This window comes from Psammomys obesus, unplaced genomic scaffold, assembly GCF_907164565.1.
Source record: "Psammomys obesus unplaced genomic scaffold, mPsaObe1.curated_primary_1811, whole genome shotgun sequence".
In the NCBI taxonomy this organism is placed as follows: domain Eukaryota; kingdom Metazoa; phylum Chordata; class Mammalia; order Rodentia; family Muridae; genus Psammomys; species Psammomys obesus.
In genome coordinates this window covers 47,923,300-47,942,773 of record NW_026585895.1, presented here as the reverse complement: position 1 = coordinate 47,942,773, position 19,474 = coordinate 47,923,300, and the positions used below count along the sequence as shown (strand labels likewise).

Below are 19,474 nucleotides of genomic sequence, written 5' to 3'. Positions count from 1 at the left end.
TGTGTGTGTGTGTGTGTGTGTGTGTGTGTGTGTGTGTGTGTGTGTGTTGTCTGAGGAGGCCATGGGTCAAAGCTGGATGTCCTCCTCTATCCCTCTCCACTTTATCTTTTTAGACAGGGTTCTTCACTGAGCCTGAAGCTCGTTAGTTTCACTAGGCTGGCTGTCTAGTGAGCCTTCTGGATTCCTGTTTGTAGGCTACTTGTAGTATTCAGGTATGCACTGCCATGCTTGGGTTTTATGTAGATGCTAAGGTTGGGTCTGAACTCAGGTCCTCAAGCCTTTATGGCAAGCTCTTTCAGTCCCTTTCTGGTATGGTATGGACTTGAACTCCCTGCCTCCACTTCCCTAAGGCCACAATGACAGCTGTGTCCCAAGCTTGACCTATTACTTTCCCTGAAGACATATGTGGTATCTACCTCCAGGTAGCCAACTTGGTTAATACACTCAAGCGAAAAAAACAAGGACTACCACCTGTACTTCCTGTCTATCACAGATGCCCAGTGGCAACTCTGGGGATGGGTCCCCTTGCTTTCCACATGCAAAACACCTGAAGAGTGATGCTGTGTCTATTCTGCTTTAATCCTCCCGATTCTAGCAATGGAGGGACGCAGTCAGTCCTGTGTAACTGTGGGTTCTGTCTGCAGATTCAACCAACTGCTTGTCAATAATACTTGGAAAAATGCTGTGTCTGTACTAGTATAAACATATTTTCCCCTAATGGGGCTGAGTTGCTATTTGCATAGTATTTGCATTGTATTAGGCATTACAAGGCATCCACAGAAGGTTTAGAGCAGCTGGGAAAGAGGGGTTGTGAGGGTGTGAGGGGGTGGGTATGTGTGAGGTTCTAGGTAAATACTTCACTAATTTCAGGGACATGAGCAGCAGCTGCTTGGGGGATAAAAGTACCACATTCTTTTTACTTCTACAAGTGTGTGTTTTTTAAAATTTTATAGCCCTGGTTGTTCTGAAGCTTACTATGTAGACCAGCTTGGTCTTGAACTCACAGATATCTGACTGCCTTTGTCTTTTCAGTGCTGGGATTAAAAGCATGTGCTACCATACCTGGACTAATTTTTAAAAATGTTTTATACCTGAAGTACAGACAGACATCACAGATACATCTTCCTTCCTTTGTATTTCTGAGTTTTTTTCACAAGTGTACATATATTTTAAGAAACTCAGAGAACCATTATTAGTTAGATGTCAAGAGGTGACTCTTCTAGAGCATCAGAAAGACTTCCCAGTACAAGCTGGAGGAGTCTATGGCTCCCTCTCTCCAGAGCTGAGCACCTAGGGTGTCTGTCCACAAAGCTGTGAGCACCCAGGGCGTCTTTCCCTCGACCTGTGAGCACTTAGGGTATCTGTCCCCAGAGCTGAGCACCCAGGGTGTCTGTCCCCAGAGCTGTGAGCACCCAGAGTGTCTGTCCCCAGAGCTGTGAGCACCTAGGGTGTTTGTCCCCAGAACTCTGAGCACCCAGGGTGTCTGTCCCCAGAGCTGAGTGTCCCAGGGTATCCACTCCCCAGAGCTGTGAGCACCCAGGGAACTTTCTCTAGACACATGGTCCTAGAAGAATCACTCACCTCTCATTTTCCAGTGATTTCAGAATCTCAGAGCTCTTCTTTTGCCTGTGGGGAAAAAAATCAGAGATAGGCCCTGTGGCACCAGTGATCCTGCTTCTAACCAAGCTGCTCACCTCACCACACTGGCTGAGTCTAGTACCCAGGAGCTCTGTTCTCACTGTGACGCTCTCTAGGCTTCTCCTGCGACAGAGAGCCTCGTCTGTTTTCTTAGGACACTGGTAAGAGTGTTCCTGTATCCGCTCGCTGTGTCACTGATAGACCCCTAACTAGATGTTTTCAGGCTTCTTGAGGTCTCCCCTTGGCTCTTCTCTCTCCAATCCCATCATCAGCTGTTGGTGGTTCCTACACAAGACAATTTGTTTCCTATAGGGTGAGCAGCTGACCTCGGGCAACAGGCTACTTGGAAGCCAAATGCAGGAAGACTGTGATTATCATCTGCTGATATACAGATGGGAAATGGGTGTGAGGAATGGGGGTGGGCTGGGGTGCTGGCTAAGTGCTGTCAGCAGCCCTGTGACAGAACCCTTCTCTGTAATCCCCCCAAAATTGGTTTCCTGGAAACCAGAGCACACTGAAGCACCTTTCTTGGATCCTAGCAGAGGAATGCCTGGGCAGGGATGAAGGCGAGAGGAGACCCTGTTGTCCCTGTCCCTCAGACGGCATTCTGGGGGCTGGCCAGGACTGACCTCTGATTGTCCTGCAGCAGTCTCTGAATTCGGCTGGAGATGCTCTGCTCTGTCTGCTTCAGCTGCTCCTGCAGCTGCTGCCGCTCCGCATCCAGGCAGCGCTGGCGCTCACTCAGGCCCTGCTCTAGCCGTGTCTGCTCCTACAGTGTGGGAGGCACAGTAGGGGTTTTGACTGGAGGAAGGAGAGTGGGGTTCCTATCTCACTTTGCACGTCCTTCTGGGACCTTGGGCCTGGTCCCTTCCGTGTCCACTGTGGCCAAGGAAGTTGACCAGCGTATCTAGTCAGGGCCTCCATTCCCGCTTCCAGGGGATGATGGGACAGCTTAATGCCCTACTTTACCACTTCCTTGGGGCCATGGCCTAAGGCAGGAGGCCAGAGCCTTAGGGCGCAGGCCGGTTGGTGTGTGGCCTCGCACCTGCTTGACCGTCTGCAGGATCTCGTCCTTGTGGCTGTGGCTCTGCTGTAGCAGCTCAGCATGCTCCCGCTGCCCAAGGTCCAGGCGCCGCTCGAACTCCAGCTTCTCCAGCATCTTCTGCTCCTGTGGGAACAAGATGCCTGCCCTTAATGTCTAAAGCAGAGCCAGGAGGACGCTGTCCCTCAACTCTCTGAGGAGCTGTAATCCTCAGGGAGAAGAAAAGTGGCAGGGAAGAGCCCTTACCTTTCTCTTTTCATAGTCAGAAAACCGATTCTGGAGGAAGAAGAGCAGAGTGAGGTCAGAGCGGTGGCTGTGGTTCCATGGCCTGCCCAGCCCTCCCAGCCTGCTCCATGGGATAACACGGAAGGGTGGGAGCTGATAAAGGGTCCTGGGGGCTCCAGAGCAAGAACTGTATGCTTGACGTCATGGGAAGGAAGGAGCTCCAAGACAGCTCTACAAGGCAGTGCTGGGCAGGTGGCCTGGGGCTCCAGAAAGATCAAAACAGGGTCCATCTGCCTCCCTGGCTATCTGAGTAACACACCGCAGCACTCAATTCTGGCCACCCAGACCTCTGCAAGCACAAAGGTACTGTATAGGTTCCTGGAGAAGCTTTACCGAGAGGAACTGGAGATTAACTCAGATATGGCTCAACAGGCATGGCACTAAAGATGCTCTCAAGTGCAACAGGCACAGGCTTGCTGCTTAGCCACCTCTTCCTTCTCCAGTTTCTGTAACTGCTTAGAGAGATGGTCACAGATGCCTTCCCATCAACAATGCAAAGTGGTGAAAGACTCTGACGAGCAAAGGCACACTGCAGGCAGCGGCACAGCAGGCAGCTGGGGTTCCTGCCCGTGGCCGGTGAGAGCACAGGTGGGCAGAGGCAGGTCCTGCCTGCTCCAATAGCAGGTGCACCAGATGACCGTGGCTAACTTTGCTGAGCCTCCTCCTCCTCCTCCTGAGCCTGTGCCATGCTGGCCCACAGCTGGGGACTTCAAAAAAAAGCCTTCGTGCCACTGGTGCTGACCTGTGCGCCTCTTTCCCTAGACCTGAGTCATGGGGCTGTCCTGACCAGTGAGTGGCATGTGGTCAGGAAGTATCGGGGACACAAAGAACAATGCAGACATGCTCCTGTGTGCCTGGAAGCTCCAACAAGCAACGGGGATGGATTGTAACCAAAGTATTTACACACAATCTTTTATTCAGTTCAGCTCTGGTGAGTGCTTGCAGGGCAATGGGAACGACACCAGAGCCCAGAGCAGATCTGACCTAGGCTGGCGACACTCACAGGACACAATGTCTAACCTGAGAACCAGGCTAGAGACATGGCTCAGTAGGTGGAGGTTATGCCTACTGAGTCTGATCCCTAGGACCCGCAGGTGGTAGGAAAGGATGGACTCCTGAGAGTCCTCTGATCTTCATGTGCATTCTTTCTTCTCCACAAAAATAAATGCAGTAAAAGTTTTAAAAATAAACTGAGAGGCTGGAGAGAGGGCTCAGCAGCAGTGAAGTGCTTCATACAAGCATGGCAGTCTGTGGTCAACCAGAACCCACGGAAGAGCAGAGGAGACTCCTACAAAGTCATGCTCGGGCCCCAACATGTGTGCCAGGGTACACAGGTGTACACACACACACACACACACACACACACACAAATAAATAACCTTTTAAAGTTCAAGGCCATCCTTGGATAAATATTAAAAATAAAAAATAAGTACAATAAAATATGAAAATGGAAGAATGAGTGGGGAAGAGGTCCAGGTGGAATGGCTTGTCCCATTATGCTGTGGGAAATGGACATGGTCTGCTCAGGGAACAGAGACACCTGGACAGCTGATGGGTGGTTAGCTGGTGGCCTAGGACAGTTGAGTGTGTGGGTGTGAAAGGAGGAATCTGTGGGTACAGCTCTGAGCACCCCTTATGCCAGCAGCCCTCCAAATTTGCGCAGGCACACCCACGCAGGCACACCCCTTACCTGCCACTCAGCATCCTCCCTGGAGAACCTGCTTATGGGTCCATCGGGGCTGTCCTGGCAGTTCTCAGCTCCATCCTGCTCCAGGACTGGCAGTAGGTACTGAGAAGGTGGGTAGTACTCCAGGCCTGACTCTGTGTGAGACGGGGCACTGGCTGACCAGGAGCACCCAGCTGCTTGCTCCTGCCACCCTTGCTCTCCTCCACTGCAGCCGCCTCACTGGCTCAGTCCACTCTCATCTCCCTAAGCTGGGCCTCCCTGCTGTCTAATAATTATTGCTTGATATCCGGGCTGGTGACATAGGCTTGTAATCTCAGCTACTCAGAAATTAGAACCGCTGCAAGTTCTAAGCCTCCCAGGGCTACAGAACAAGTTCAAGGCCAGCCGGAGTAATGAAGCAAGACTCTGTCTCAAAATGAAAAGCAGAAAAAGGGCTGGGATGAACGGTGGAGCCCTTGCATGTGAGGGCCCAAGTTCAATTCCCTAGGGAGGGAAATGTATGATGTCATATGTACTTGAGCTCTGTAACCAGTATATGCATATTTACTGCTTTATTTTTATGTCTATCATTTACACAAACATTAAGAGAATCTTAAAACATTACTTCGGTACTGAGAGTCTCAGTAGGTAGCCCAGGCTGGCCTCAAATTCACAATCTTCCTGCTTCTGTTTCCCCAAATGTGTAAGCATTATAGGTGAATAATACTCTACCCAGAAAAAAAAATTTTTTTTTCCTTTATTTTAGCAGCTGGGAACTGAAGCCAGAGCCTCATGTATACTAGACAATAGTTCTGCCACAGCCCAAAGAACAGTTAAAGGCAAACACACCCCTACAAGCAGGGGCAGTGCTGGCTTGGAACGCATAGGCGTCCTTGCCCTGTGCCTGGCTTCTCTCCCTCTACTCTGTGGCAGAGACTCTTCCAGCTTGTTGCATGTAGTTTGTCCTTTCCAGTGCTGTGTGCTATTCCCATGTGAGTATGAGACAGTTCATTCACTCTTCTACTGGTGGGCACTGCTATTGCCAACAGTGAGACTGTGAGCATCTGTAGGCAACATGGCTTCTCTTTCTGTTGGGCAAACACCTGGTCACGGAACTGAGTTGAAGACCTGAATGTTTAGCTTAAACAGATAGTGACAACACAGAGAGGGACGGAGAGGGGGCAGAGGAGGGAGAGGGAGGAGGAGGAGGAGAGCGAGAGAGAGAGAGAGAGAGAGAGAGAGAGAGAGAGAGACATAGCTCAGGCTAACCTTGAACTTGCTATGTAACCTAGGCTGATTCAGGACTGACTCTGATCTCCCCGTCTTACCTTTCCAAGTATTCATTCCTATACCCAGCTATAATTTCTTATTTATTTATTTGGAGACCAGATCTCAAATGACTCAGGCTGGCCTTCAACTGCACCATATACCTGCTTCTACTTCTGGAATGCTAGGATTATAGGTCTGTGCCATTCTGCACACACACTATGTGGTCCCGGGGCTTGAACTTAGGGCTTCATGTCCAGCAGAGACACAGCCGCTGAGCTACTTCTCCAGCCTCTAGAGACAGGGTCTCTCAGATGTCATAGCCTGACCTTGGACCGGAGATCATTTTGCCTTGGTTTTTGAAACAGGGTTTCTCTGTGTAGCCTTGGCTTTCCTGGAACTCTCTATGTAGACCAGGCTGGCCCAGATCACAGAGGTCCACCTGCCTCTGTCTCCAGAGTGCTGGGATTAAAGGTGTGCGCCACCGCTACCCTGTGTAACCAGCACTCTTAACTACTAAACCATTTCTCCAGGCCCCAGGGGAATATGCTTTTGAAGGGTACGCATGGGGAGGCTACGAATGTGGAGGCCAGAAGACAATCTGTGTGGGCCCAGGACTTTGTCTGCTGGGCCTGCTTGCCTCTTCCTGTTGGGTATCCGCATCTCCCATCCTGCCTGTGTCTCTCTGCTTTCTGAGCACAGGTAAGCAGCTCTGCTCCAGCCCAGCTCACCACAGCCCAGAAACAATGGAGCCAGCTGATCACAGAGCCAAGTCTTCCTCTCTCGGTTATTTTTTCAGGCACGCTGTCATAACGACAAATGACTAAACCAGCGGTCACACTACAACCCCGGCACTCAGGAGGCGGGGGCCGGTGGCTCTCTGTGATCTAGGCCAGTCTGGTTGACAAAGAGAGTTCTGAGTTCAAGGCTAGCACAGTAAGTTGGTACAATAACAATACATCTGAAGGCAAATAAAAAGAAAATAAATAAAAGTAAATCCTGTTGGATTGGTGCACACTGCAAAGACTGATGGTTGACCTTGTTTAAACACAAGTCTGATTTAGTTAACTAACGCTTATCAGCCTTACTGTTGGTGCTGTCTGTCTCCTACTTAGGAAGGAATCAGGTTTGGGTCTTTCCTCAGAGGATGGAATCCAGGGCCTTGTATACCAGGCAAGCGTTCTTCGCTCTATGTTTGACCTGCAGCTCCAGGCCAATGGATCTGCGACCTTTTGCACACTGATATCTTTCCCTCTGCTTTGCACACATCATGAATAATTCATGAGGACCGGAGGCTCCACTCTGGGAGCATCACAGTTGACTGGAGCCACAGCTGACAACAGCTAATGCTACTCCCTCCTGGTGCCAAGACCAATGGGGGTTGGTTTTAGTCCTCAGTGCTGTTTACCCTTGCTCTTCCTCCAAGCCCGGAGCCACTGGTGTCTCCTGAAGTGGCCCCAGAGACCTGCCTAGCTTGTTGTCTTCCATTTTCTCTTGCCTCCTCCTTTACTATGTGATCTTTGTGAAACCAGATCTCCTGGCTTCATGCCCCTGACCCTTGATTTTTTCCTTCTTGGCCTCCAGCACTCCAACTACGCTGGCCTTCTCTGCATCATGCCTCAGGCTCCCCTTCCTTCCTCTAGGCCCTTTAAAACACCTCCTCTGCTAAACACAGTCTCTTTTCCTGGTCCTAGCTGCCCCTCAGCTGTCAGACATGCTGCTTTCTCAGACAGGCCTTCCCCAGCCCTAACCTAATCCAGACACTGGACCCTACTCTTTCACAGATCAGCCTGGGAGCTCCCTTCCCTGTGATCCTTCACTGTGCCTGTTTCCCTTACTGGGCCCTGACCTCCAGCCAGGCAGCCTATACCAGCCGGTCTCTGCTGTCCCCAGCCTGGTGGCAGGGGATGGCCACTGGGGGTGGCCTGCCTTTACCTTTGCAAAGGAACTGCTGTACGGCCGCAGTGCCGGCGCCACACACCTCTGGTGGGGGATAGACCATGGACAAGGCGTCGAGGCTCAGCGTCTGTGGACACAGGGAACCCCTTCTTTACTGGGTACACCACTTCACCGCTCAGCACAGTTGAAAGTCACCTGACTTCGTTATGAAGTTGGGTGCTTACTGTCTCTCCTACCTACCAGGGGTCCCCAGGGTCCCCGGGCCATATCTGAAGAGCAGTAATCCCACCTGCGTGACACTAGCCACGGTGAGTAAAGCGTGGACTCCGGGCCGCACTGCCTGGTATAGTGGCTGCAAATCACGTGGCCATTTGCACTTCTTGAGTTGCGTGCTCGTGCATGTGTGTATGTGTGGAGGGCCAGGGGGTAACCCTGAGTGCTGGTCACTGGGAGCCATGCACTTTACCTGGTCTCTCATCGGCCTGGAGCTTGTGTAAGTTGGCTAGGTTAGGTGGCTAGTGAGGCCCGGGGGACCCACTTGTCTCTGCCCGACCAGGGCTGGGATTGCAGGGCCCTGGCTTTTATAACCCTGGCGCTAGGGACTGAGTTCAGGTCCTCCAACCACTTTTCCCACTGAGTCATTACCCCAGCCCCATGTTTTTTCTTTTTCTTGAGACAAGATGTTGTTATGTGCGCCAAGCTGCACTGGAACTTGTGACCCTCCTGCCTCCGCCTAAGTGTCATGATTACAGTTGTGCACCGTCACAAGCAGACGTCGTCACTTCAGTTTTAATTAGTTAGGGTCACTGTGGCTATATGAACCCCATGTTGGCTTGGTAGCTACCACTCTTAGGCATCAGTACAGATGACAGCATTTCTATTTCCTGTGGGGAGAGTAGCCACGGATCCTGTCTCTTGAGAGACACTCAGCCTGGCTTTAAAGCCCAGCACAGTATGAAAAAAGGTCCTAAACAGGTCACTTAGGTGTGCTGGGCCATAACTTTCTGAGTGTCACACAGGCACAGTATCCCTGACTTGACAGGATGTATGGAAGGTTAAGGGGACAGCATGTGACTGAGACGGCATACAAGATGGCCTTGTTAACAATGCCTGTGTTCTCACCCTGAGAAAAGGTCTGCCCAAGGGGCCAAGAAGCTCCCAACGGGTTTTTTTTTTTTTTTTTTTTAAAGGAATATGGCGGGGAAGTGAGTCCCATGCGAGCTTGTTGCAGGGCTGGGGCTCAAGCATGCCAGGCAAGCGCTCTACCACTGAGACACGCCCTCAATTCCCGAGGGCTCTTAGTATCTCAGATCAGCTTCAGGAAGAGCTCTGAGTTCTACTGATGCATCTGTAACTGCAAAGCACACGAGACCATTTACTTATGAGTTCATAAAGAGTCAGTAGCACCAGTCAGTGGTTCAGTCACACCAGGCACATTTCAAGCGCTCAGGAGCTGTACATGGCTAGCAGCCACTGAATTGGGCCACACAGTCAGTGGAAACTCTCGTTGCCATGGAACGTTCTCCTAGGAGGCACAGGAAGGTGCTGACTGAACACATTATACTTTGCCGCCTTGTGATGGGCGCCTGTCACAGACACTGTCTCTGTTCACCTGCCACCTCCACAGACACTGGTGCTCTGCAGTCTGGCCTGACAGAGGTGATTCACCTCTGGGGGACTTTGGGATGCTCAGCCAGGCTGTTACCACTGGGACAGATAAGTCTCCATTCCACATACTAAGCTTTACAAAGGTGTCAACCTGAAGGGCTGTTCCAGAGGGCATCCCAGTCCCATCTATGACCAGGTTGTGTGGCCTTTAAGAAGTCCAATAAACTGTGCCTTGGTTTCTTCATTGGAGAAGTCTAACATGCTTCACAGGGATTCTGGGAGGTGGCTTGACACTGCCTTGACACCCTGTGTTTGATCCCTGGCACCACACAAACTGGGTGTATTTGTGCACACCTGTAATCTCAGCACTGTGGAGATGGAGGCAGGAGGATAGAAAGTTCAAGGCTATCCACAGCTACACAGTAAATTCAAGGCCAGCCTGGACTACATGAGACTTTGTTTCACCAAACACACAAATGTGCTAGAAGAGCAACAGGCCTCCCTGTCATGAGTGAGAGCCTACTGTCCCTGAGTGGGCTACCTGGTGCTGGCGTCTGTGGTGGGCTGAGCTGTGTCCCTGCTTCACACACTGACGTCCTAACCCTGCACTTCAGAGTATCACTACATTTAGAGCCAGGCTGGACCCTCACTGGATCCAACTGGTGTCCTTTAAGAAACAGGAGATTTGACATGGACACGCAGTGACAGAGAATGGACACAGGCCATCTGCAGAAGAGCCTCAAAAGGAACCAACCTTGTCAACACCTGGATTTCGGATTCTCATCCAGGTTGTGAGGACATACTTTTGTGTGAGCTGCCTGGTGTGGGGAGCTTCGCTGTATCACCCTGAGATGACAATTCAGAGTCTCGGGGTACACTCACCCTGAGCTCTGAGGAGACGCAGTTTCTACCCTGCCACACTGAGACCATTTCCCTTGCCCGATTCCATCTCTCTCCCCCAGCTTTTTGGGCTCCAGACACAGTAATTTCTGGCCTTATCACTTCCTGTCCCTGCTTGCTTACTGCGCCTTTTCGTCCTGCTCTCTCCACTGGGTGCCCCATTTCCACAGCTACGCCCCAGATCCCATTCCTCTTCAAAGTTCGGCCCCAAGGCCATAGAGTGGGAACCTTCTGGATTCATCTGCTCTCCTTCACTTTGCACTTATGCCCTCCCACCTCCACGACTGCAGCAGTTCCACCGTGACAAGCACTTGCACATCGGTCTCTGAGAGCTCCTGAGGACCACACGAGTCTCTGGCAGCCTGGGTCGAGGCTCTCAGAGGACTGCTCCGGTGAGCAGCACTGGAGAGGAAGTCCACCCTTACCTCCAGGGTCCGCACGTGCGCCAACATCTGGGGCAGTCTCTGAATCTCATTTTCACTGATGTCAAGGGTACGCAGGCTTCGCAGCTCCCCCAGGGTGTCAGGAAGCTCCTTCAGCTTGTTGTCTGCAGAGACCCAGATGGCAGACTCAGTGCTCCAGAGCCTGCTGCCACCTCCTGCTACCCAGAAGATGTGGGATGGGACGCTGGCAGGCTCTGCCACTTCCTGAAGAAGTCAGGACGCCTGGCCATCCCTTCCCGTGCCTTTTCTCTTTAATGCAGCACCACTGTTTCCCCATCCATCACACGATGAGCTGGCACTCTGTGTAAACAGTCTAGGGGCAGCAAGAGTAGATGAAGAGCTTGGCCACAGTGAGGCAAGTCCTCTTTGGAAGATGGTTACCCTGGCATCTTGGCTACTCACTACCTCACTGGGGGTCGGGTGGGGATCCTGAGCAGGCCACACCTGAGCCTCATCTTCCTCATGTTAGCTGGGCAAACCTCATCCTATGCCTGTGTCATGGACTTATCAGGCCAGCCACATTCACAGGGCCAGCATTATTCAGAGCGTCTCGAGCCACACAGAGCCACTGTAGCGGCACCTCCTTCTGTCTTGCCTATCAGTACTTCCCATCACTGAGCTTACCTGTCACTATGGCCTGTCTTTTGCCCCACAAGCCTCTGATTCTGAGGGGTCACGGAATTCTTTAGACACACTGCCTCAGGTTGCCACGGGACAAACTGATCTAGTGGGAAGTCATGACAGCATCACTGTCATACTCAGTGGCTCCCAGGGAGAGCACCCTGTGGGTGCTGGAAGGACAGGGCTGGCCTGATCCTGGACTCCCTGAGGATGACATAAACAGGGCTTGTGTCACCCACCTTTCACATTAAGGGTCTGGAGCTGAAGCAGGTTCCCAATAGAGCGTGGCAGATGCATCAGTTGATTCCTTTCCACATTCAATACCTAAGAAAGAAAACAATGATATGAGGAGGCCGCGGGACGACAGTGGCTGTCTGCACACTCAACCCTGCATCACCGAGGCATGGAATATACCTGCCCTTATTTCTTCCGGTAGCCCTAAGAGGGAGGTATAAGTTGTTGTGGTCCCATTAAAGAGATGAGAAGACTGAAGCTTATAGAGGTTAAGTCATGTGTCTAAACCCTTGGACACACTCCTGTTTGAGGCTTCAGCATCAATGCTAATGAAGAATGCCCAGGAAGAGCATGAACAAATGTGGAGGGAGAAAGGTTGTCAAGGGCTCAGAGAGGCAGTGAGAATTAAAGTATGGTTATCTACTGCTGAGCAACAGGGAGGTAAAGCACTCAGACAGTGGAGGAGCAGCTATAGACAAAGCATCAAGGAGCCAGCAAAGTACAGAATTTGTCCGTTTAAAAAATATATATGAAAATTCATCTTTATTTTATGTGTATAAGCACTCTGCCTACATGTATGTAAGTGTACTACTGGGGGTTTATTTTTGGGGGGAAGTTAAAGCTATGAATCCATAAAATACCACAAGCGCATGCTGAGTCCTGGGAGGGAGACCCTCAGAGCCAGGCTGCACCGGTGAAGGACGCGCTGATGCCGAGAGCAGCCTGGCCCACCGGCGACAGCACATCAGAACCTCCCAGCATCATCAAGTCTGTCCTACAGCCTTACCTGCAGGGCTGTCAGCTGCCCCATGTCATCAGGAAGGGCTGTCAGCTGGTTGTCATGGAGATCCAAAACCTACAGAACAGATGTGTCCGTCAGGCCCCAGAATCCTAGACCCCAGAGGAGTGGGAGGTGACAAGGCCACCTCCTACCCTGGTAACAACAGGGTGACCCTTCCTCCAGCCCACTGTTTAGCATTCCACCTCATGTTCTTTTATTTGTTTACTTTGTTTTGTTTGTTTCTTTGTTTTTGAGACTGGCCTACGTAGCCTTGGCTGACCCGGAACTCACTATGTGAACCAGTCTGGCCTCAAACTCAGAGATCCACCTGCCTCTGAGTACTGGGATTAAAGGCGTGTGCCACCATGCCCAGCTTGCTGTCTCGCTCTCTCTACCTTTCTCTTTTGAGAGGAGGTCTTGCGTGCGGTCCTGGCTGGCGTTGAACTTACAGATCTGCCTGCCTCTGCTGGGACTAAAGGCATGTGCCAGCACCCAGCTCCAGCAGCTTGCCATGGCATCTTCACCGGTGCTCAGGATTGCAGATCTATGCTACCATGTCTGGCTTAAGTGTTCTCTTTTCATTAAACATAAGAATTATCCATGGACTGGGATGTGACTCAGTGGCAGAGCCTGTAATCAGCATGGGGAAGGCCTGGGCATATTGATTCGCACACACACACAAACATAAAGAAAAGAACAAAAAGCCATGGAGTGGGGTTAGAGAGCTGATCTTGCAAAGGACCTAAGTTTGGTTCCCTGTACCCACACTGGACAGCTCAAAATAGCCTATAATTCCAACTCCAGGGGACCCCTCTTTTGGCGTGCTTAGGCACGGGAAGCCTAAGCACATAATGCACGAAGGCAAACAATCATACATATAAAATAAAAATAAATAAATAAATAAATAAATAAATAGATAAATAAATAAATAGATAAATAAATAAATAAATAAATCTCAGACTGGAGAGATGGCTCAGAGGTTAAGAGTACTGGCTATTCTTCCAGAGGTCCTGAGTTCAATTCCAGAAACCATATGGTGACTCACAACCATCAATAATGAGATCTGGCGCCCTCTTCTGGTGAGCAGGCAAAACATCGTATGTCTAATAAATAAATCTTTGAAAAACAAATCTCTTAAAAACACTGAGCGCTGGGTGTGGTGGCACATACTTTCAATTCCAGGATTCAGGAGATAGATCTCTGTGAGTCTGAGGCAAGACTAAACTACACAACCAGTTCTAGGCCAGCCAGGACTGCATAGTGAGACCACATCTGAAAACAAAAGAATCACTATGGAGCAAAGGCTAGCGGCAGCCACACCTGTCAGAGCTAAGGATGGAACGCTGGATGAGAATGCATGCTTCTAGTCTTCACTCTTAGGAGACTGATACTGCAACCGTATTATGATTCTACCATGTCTAGGAGGGGTCCACGGTTAGAACAGAGCCCACCCAGGTCACTGTATCAAACACAATGACTCTCTGGATCCCCTCCCGTTCCCTCTTGTTCGGACCATCATCTCATTCATCCATTGTGCTGACTCGGCCTAGAAATCTCAGAGGGCAGGAGCTCCGGCTGGTTTCTTTACCAACAACACACAGGAGTACTGAGAAAACCACATTGCCCAAACACTACCCAGACCGTACTGTGAGGACCATCTAGTGTAAATATTAACAGGGAACACTCAAGAAGGGTGTGGGGGCTCAGCTGCCACCTGGAGCACCACAGAGGCCCTAGTGCCTAGAGAGGGCCCAGTACCTTGATGGTGGTAAGGCTCGAGAGGTTGCAGGATTTGGGAAGCAGGGAGGTGAGATGGTTTGTATGCACGATCAACACCTGTGAGGCAAAGATGAGAGAGTCAGGTTGCAGAGGAACAACACACAGGGAGGCTAAGGGCAAGCTTGGCACAGGGCGGCCGCGCTGTGCTTTTTGAATGTTTGCGGGGAGGCTGTCAGAACCGTGGGCACTTCTGAACCTGACTCAGATGGCTGAAATTCCCAGGTGAAAGAATCTGGGGGTCTAATTATGTATGCCTCCTGTTCTGAGAAGGGATCAGTTATCATGAGCGCAGCCTTTCCTGGAGCTAATGTTTCATGGGAAATAGAGCAATAAAGTGCAGTTCTTCAAGGGCAGCCATGATAATTAATAAGCTAACTGGTTGAACAGTGTTTAGCCCAGGCTGTCTGTCACGTGGTCTGCTACTCAGCCTGTGTCAACCGTGGCTGTTTCTGTTAGACATTAACTCCTGCTCTGATGTTTTACAAGTAAGAATTTCACTTCACTATTGGCAGGGAACACATTTTACCTTTCTGTGTCCAGATCTGGAGGTGTGCACGCACCCACCCGTACGCACAGCCTAGAACGACCTTCTGAAAATGCTTCCATCCCCTTCTAATTCTGAGGGACTGCCAAAATGCAGTCAGTTAAGACACTGGGGGCGGGGAGGATAACTGTATGACAGGCAGACTCCTCTATCACTCATTTAAATCATGTAACACCAGGACACAGCTACGTCTTCTTCACTCCACAGATGAAGAAAGGGGCTGTGGCCTGGAGATGGCCCAGTGATTGACAGCACTAACTGTTCCTCCAGAGAACCCAGGGGTTTGGTTCCCAGCGTCAGCAGGGTGGCTCAGAACCATGTAGAACTGCAGTTCCAGAGATTTTGACGGGCTCTGGCCTCTCCAGGTACCACACAGGCATGTGGTACAGACAGACACATAAGCAGAATACCCATATGTACAAAATTCTAATTAATAAAAGAAAAAGACAGAGCTGTGAACATGTAAGGAGGCTAAGTCACAAAGCTAGTGAGAGGCAGAGCCTGGCGCAGCCCAGAGTGTCCAACCTCGGAGTCTGCTTTCCTAATTGTGACAACCTATACTGCAGGCCAGAAGGGTGAAGGCAGAGAGAAGAAAGGTGGCTGTGTAGATGATGGCTCCTCTAAATTCCAGTGGTTTCCCCCAAGCAGATACTCAGTAGGTCTTTCTCTGAGCCATGACCCTGCTCACCTTTTTCTGCAGAACTTTGCATGTTGCAAAGGCCCCAAATGGGATCTAAGAAATGAAAAAGAAGAGTCAGTACTGCCTCGCCTGCCAGTGTCTTGCCTGCTCTCTTAGTGGTAGCTCTGGTGTTGGGAAGTGTGGCAGGTGACCCGGAACAGGAAACCTCTGACCTGGAGAATAGTGCTCAGCTAGGAGAGGGCTGGGAAAGAATGGGGCTGGGGGTATTGTCGGCCCTCCTCCAATCAGATGGCAGGACATACTCTGTGGTGTCAGGAACCTTCAGGGGGTAGAGAACCAGCTCCTCCAGCACCTCAGGAATCTATAGATGTGCTCCCCTTCTTCCCACAGTGCTAGGGACTGAACCCAGGGCATCGTGCATGCTTGACAAACTCCACCACTGAGTTTGATTCCCAGTTTTACTATGTAGCCCAGGCTGACCTCAAACTTATGATCCTCCCTACTTCTGCCTTCCAAATGGAATGCTGGGAGTAAAGGGGCACTCCGCTATCCCTGGCTCATTTTCTAAGTAGGCCCTGACTTCTGGAGAATATGCTGAGGCCAAAAGATCATCTCAATTCTTTTGGGCAAGAACGAAATAAAAGGAACATCTCTTAATTAGGGCTTCTACATGCACACACTCAAGAGGCTGATCCCGAGTGTCTTATGCCCTTCCTTAGGTTTCTGAGACAGACTCTCACTGAACTCACTGATTCAGCTAGGATGGTTGGTCAGCAAGCCCCAGGGGACGCACGCTTACAGGGCAAGTGTTTAACTTGGAGCCATCTGCCCATCTTTACTTCTGCCATTTTGAAAGTCGCAGCCCACATCTGTTTATTGGGCCCAAGGACACAGGGCCCAATTATTTCACAGCCTTAAACGTCCCCAGTTTACCTCAGTGAGTTCACATTTAGAGATATCAAGAATGTCATCTGCCCCGGCTTCTTTTGCCTAAGGAGAAAAAAAAAAAAAAAGTTTATGAATAAGTGTTTTTGAGACAGGGTCTCACGTAGCTTCAAACTCATCATGTGGACAAAGTTGGTCTCTAACTCCTCATCCTCCTGCTTGCTGCTTCCAGGGATTAGCTCTCTGTACAGGCTTGAGAGAAAGGTCTTTGAAAAAGTCAAGTGTCCCAGGCAGTGGTGGTGCACGCCTTCAATCCCAACACTTGGGAGGCAGAGGCAGGTATATCTCTGAGTTCAAGGCCAGTCTGGTCTACAGATCAAGTTTCAGGATAGCCAAGGCTATAAAGAGAAATGCCTCTCATCCCTCCAAAAAAAAAAAAAAAAAAAAAAAAAGTCTTCAACTCCTGTGTGTTTACAAAAGCTCTGTTAATTCCATAAAGGTTTCCATATTCGTGGCGTTTAAGTTCTTAAAGTGGTAACTGGTTTTGCTTTGTTTTCAGCTTTGAAGTTTGTTTGTTTATTTATTTTTGGTTGTTGTTTGTTCACTACGCACAACACCTTCCAGGACTCGTTAATCTGCCATCAGTGGCTGTGCGGGGTACTGCATTGCAGCTCTCTCCTGGTGACACTATCGGCAAGCTCAGCCATCTACGCACGAGAAGATCTCAGGCTATAGCTCAGGCTGACCTAGAGCTCACACTCTGTAGCCCTTCATAGCTTTGAAGCTGTGGCAATCTTCTTGCCTCTGCCTCCCAAGGGCTGGGGCAAGCCACAAACAAAACAAAATAAAACAAAACAAACAAACAAAAAATGTACAAGAAAATAAGAAGAGAAACATAGATGTAAGGAGCTGAAAGGGCTCACGGCCACAGCCTGCTTTTACTGGTCCATTTGGCAGGTGGGCTAGTGACTGAGGTCCAGCAGGGAAAGAAAGCAGCCAGTAGTGCCATGCACTCAGCCCGTGAGGAAGGGCACTCCCATGGTGCGAAGGCACAGCAAACACCCTGGCTACATCCCAGGGGCAGAGGCGGAGCCTAGGAGTCAGAGACCATACGCTGTGCCTTACCAGACACATCTGGTACTCCAGGCGCTTCCGAGCCTCCTCACTCGGTTTCCGCTTCCGAAAGAAGAGGGGCATCCTCCTGAGTTCTTCTGGACCCTGGAGCATGGGACAGAAGTCAGCGCCTGGGAACTTGCAGACAGAGCCTGACACTGCGGACAGGAAGCTCAGAGATGCAGGCAGTTGGCCTGCTGGACGTGACTTCCATGTGGGCAGGGCTGTCTGCCTCTTTCAGGTGAGCCCTGAGCCCACACGGCAGGGCTCAACATTCTGTTTTGTTGACAAAGCAATAAACACAAAATAGGGATGAAAGAACATAAAGCAGGCCAGGTGCTCTGGGTTTGGCCTAATTTGCCACTGACCCTCCGAGGCATTGGCATCACTTTCCTTGTGCTGAGCCCCACGTTTTCCCCACCGTAGGGATGGTTCCTCCATGTGCCTTCCAAGGATGTTCTCCATGGACTCTAGACAGATCCAGCGGATGAGTCACTTCTAGCGCTGGAACTGTCAGAATGGCACCATCTAGAGCCAGCTGGAGGTAGTCATGACTTGGGAAACTCAACTACGTCAAGACTAAGTTAAATGAAAATTAAAATGTAGTCTTCAGACACCTTACCATCCTCACAGCTATTGTTCACTTGGTTCTCACTATAGCCCCGTGGGGAATCAGCTGCTCATGAAGCTCAGTGATCTGGCTGTATGACCTGGACTGCAGAGAAACCAGCCTGGGGCACTTGCCTTTCAAGTCTGGTGATCCTGAGTAGCTTGCGAAGCTCCCTGGATCTCACAGTTCCGCCAAGTTAATCATTCTGTCCTGAACTCAGAAGCTGGGTACCCATACTTCCAGTGCTGTATGAGGGCCAGCAACAAGAAGGAAGCAATCATCTGGAGGAAATGTGTAGCTAACAGCATAGGCTTTGACACCCAACACATCAGCTGTGTCACTTTGGGAGACCCGTCAGAGCCTGTTCCTCATCTGTAGGGTGGAGTGATGTTGCTGGGTTGTGTGGGGCTCAACGATTTCATGTATTTCAGGTGTATGCCATAGAATCTGACACAGCGCTCCACACACAGGACAAATGGATCAGGGACTATTACGGGTGCCAGGGAGAAAAGGGCTAGAGGAGTCTTGCAGTTGAAGACACATCACATCTCCATGCATGGGTGTGGGCTGCAGGAAGGGGTTGCCAGGCCTGCAAGGCCAGCTCAGGCTCTTTCCTCACTCACTTGCCGGCACTTCTGAGGGATGATGTAAAAACAGTTCTCCTCTGTCCCTTACAGACAACCTGACTTTAGCCTTCTGCTCACTAAAGACCAGTCCTCCCACAGCCCTGTTCTCCTGTTCTAGGTATCCAAATGTTCTCTTCAATGACTATCTCTCCCCCAAGTCCTCTTCTCTAGTAGTTCTCAACAGGATTCTTTCAAATCTGGTTTGAACTTCCCTGATGGTTCAGTTTGGTTGTGGAGAGCCACACCCATCCTTCCCCAGAACGGCTGGCTAGAGGCTGACCTGGCTTTGTGGATGGAGAGGTCCTCCACCGATGATTCTGGGGTGGACCTCAAGGAAGGCCAATCACTCTGAGGGTTTGGTCATAGATGCAGATCGTCGGCCTCAGAAAGCTGACCTGGAATCGGGTTTCCTGTAAACATAGGAAGTGAGGACCAAAACTCTAAAACCGAAAATCATGCAGCTCAGGATGACAAAGTCTTGAGACTCCAAAAACCAGGGACTGCAGAATTAAGAGTCATGATTTAGACCCTAACAGTTTGCTCCTATAACTAAAATGCATACAACTGTAAATGCATTAGAAGGGTACTAGGATAGCATTGGTCTGGGGGTCCCGCATGACAGGTGCGGATCCCTTAGGGGAGGGGTGGGACCCTGGGTTTAGATACCACGGACTCTAGAGTCACCCTTATGAGAAGGGAACGTGGAGTATTTACATCAGGAACCAGGACCTCGGGGGCAGCCCCTCTACTCTGACTATACCGGGGTAAGGTGCTCCGAACACCCACCCCTTCAGAATCCCCAGCTCACCCATATACCCAGCTCTCCAGTCCTCAACCGCGGACGCCTGCCCATAAAAAACAGGACGGCGAGGGCGTCGCCCAGAGACTGGGCGG

General features: G+C 50.6%; 1 protein-coding gene across 3 annotated transcripts in view; it reads right to left on the bottom strand.

Moving 5' to 3' along the window:
• The window catches only part of Lrsam1 (leucine rich repeat and sterile alpha motif containing 1), a 38,620-nt gene extending 19,165 nt beyond the window's left edge, over nt 1-19,455 (bottom strand). For 2 of the 3 annotated variants that reach the window (XM_055600934.1, XM_055600936.1), the window contains exons 1-15: nt 19,389-19,455; nt 18,861-18,990; nt 17,357-17,449; nt 16,280-16,336; nt 15,395-15,439; nt 14,142-14,219; nt 12,390-12,458; nt 11,608-11,692; nt 10,730-10,851; nt 7,833-7,923; nt 4,656-4,786; nt 2,927-2,956; nt 2,684-2,806; nt 2,268-2,407; nt 1,582-1,626 (exon numbers count right to left, since the gene is read on the bottom strand). In XM_055600934.1, coding sequence (XP_055456909.1) covers nt 1,582-1,626; nt 2,268-2,407; nt 2,684-2,806; nt 2,927-2,956; nt 4,656-4,786; nt 7,833-7,923; nt 10,730-10,851; nt 11,608-11,692; nt 12,390-12,458; nt 14,142-14,219; nt 15,395-15,439; nt 16,280-16,336; nt 17,357-17,428 — 1,088 coding nt within the window. In that variant the 5' untranslated portion in view covers nt 17,429-17,449; nt 18,861-18,990; nt 19,389-19,455. Of the gene's footprint in view, nt 1-1,581; nt 1,627-2,267; nt 2,408-2,683; nt 2,807-2,926; nt 2,957-4,655; nt 4,787-7,832; nt 7,924-10,729; nt 10,852-11,607; nt 11,693-12,389; nt 12,459-14,141; nt 14,220-15,394; nt 15,440-16,279; nt 16,337-17,356; nt 17,450-18,088; nt 18,200-18,860; nt 18,991-19,388 lie in introns of all 3 variants that reach the window. The other variant, XM_055600935.1, reaches the window with a different exon arrangement.
• Nucleotides 19,456-19,474: the final 19 nt, after the last annotated feature.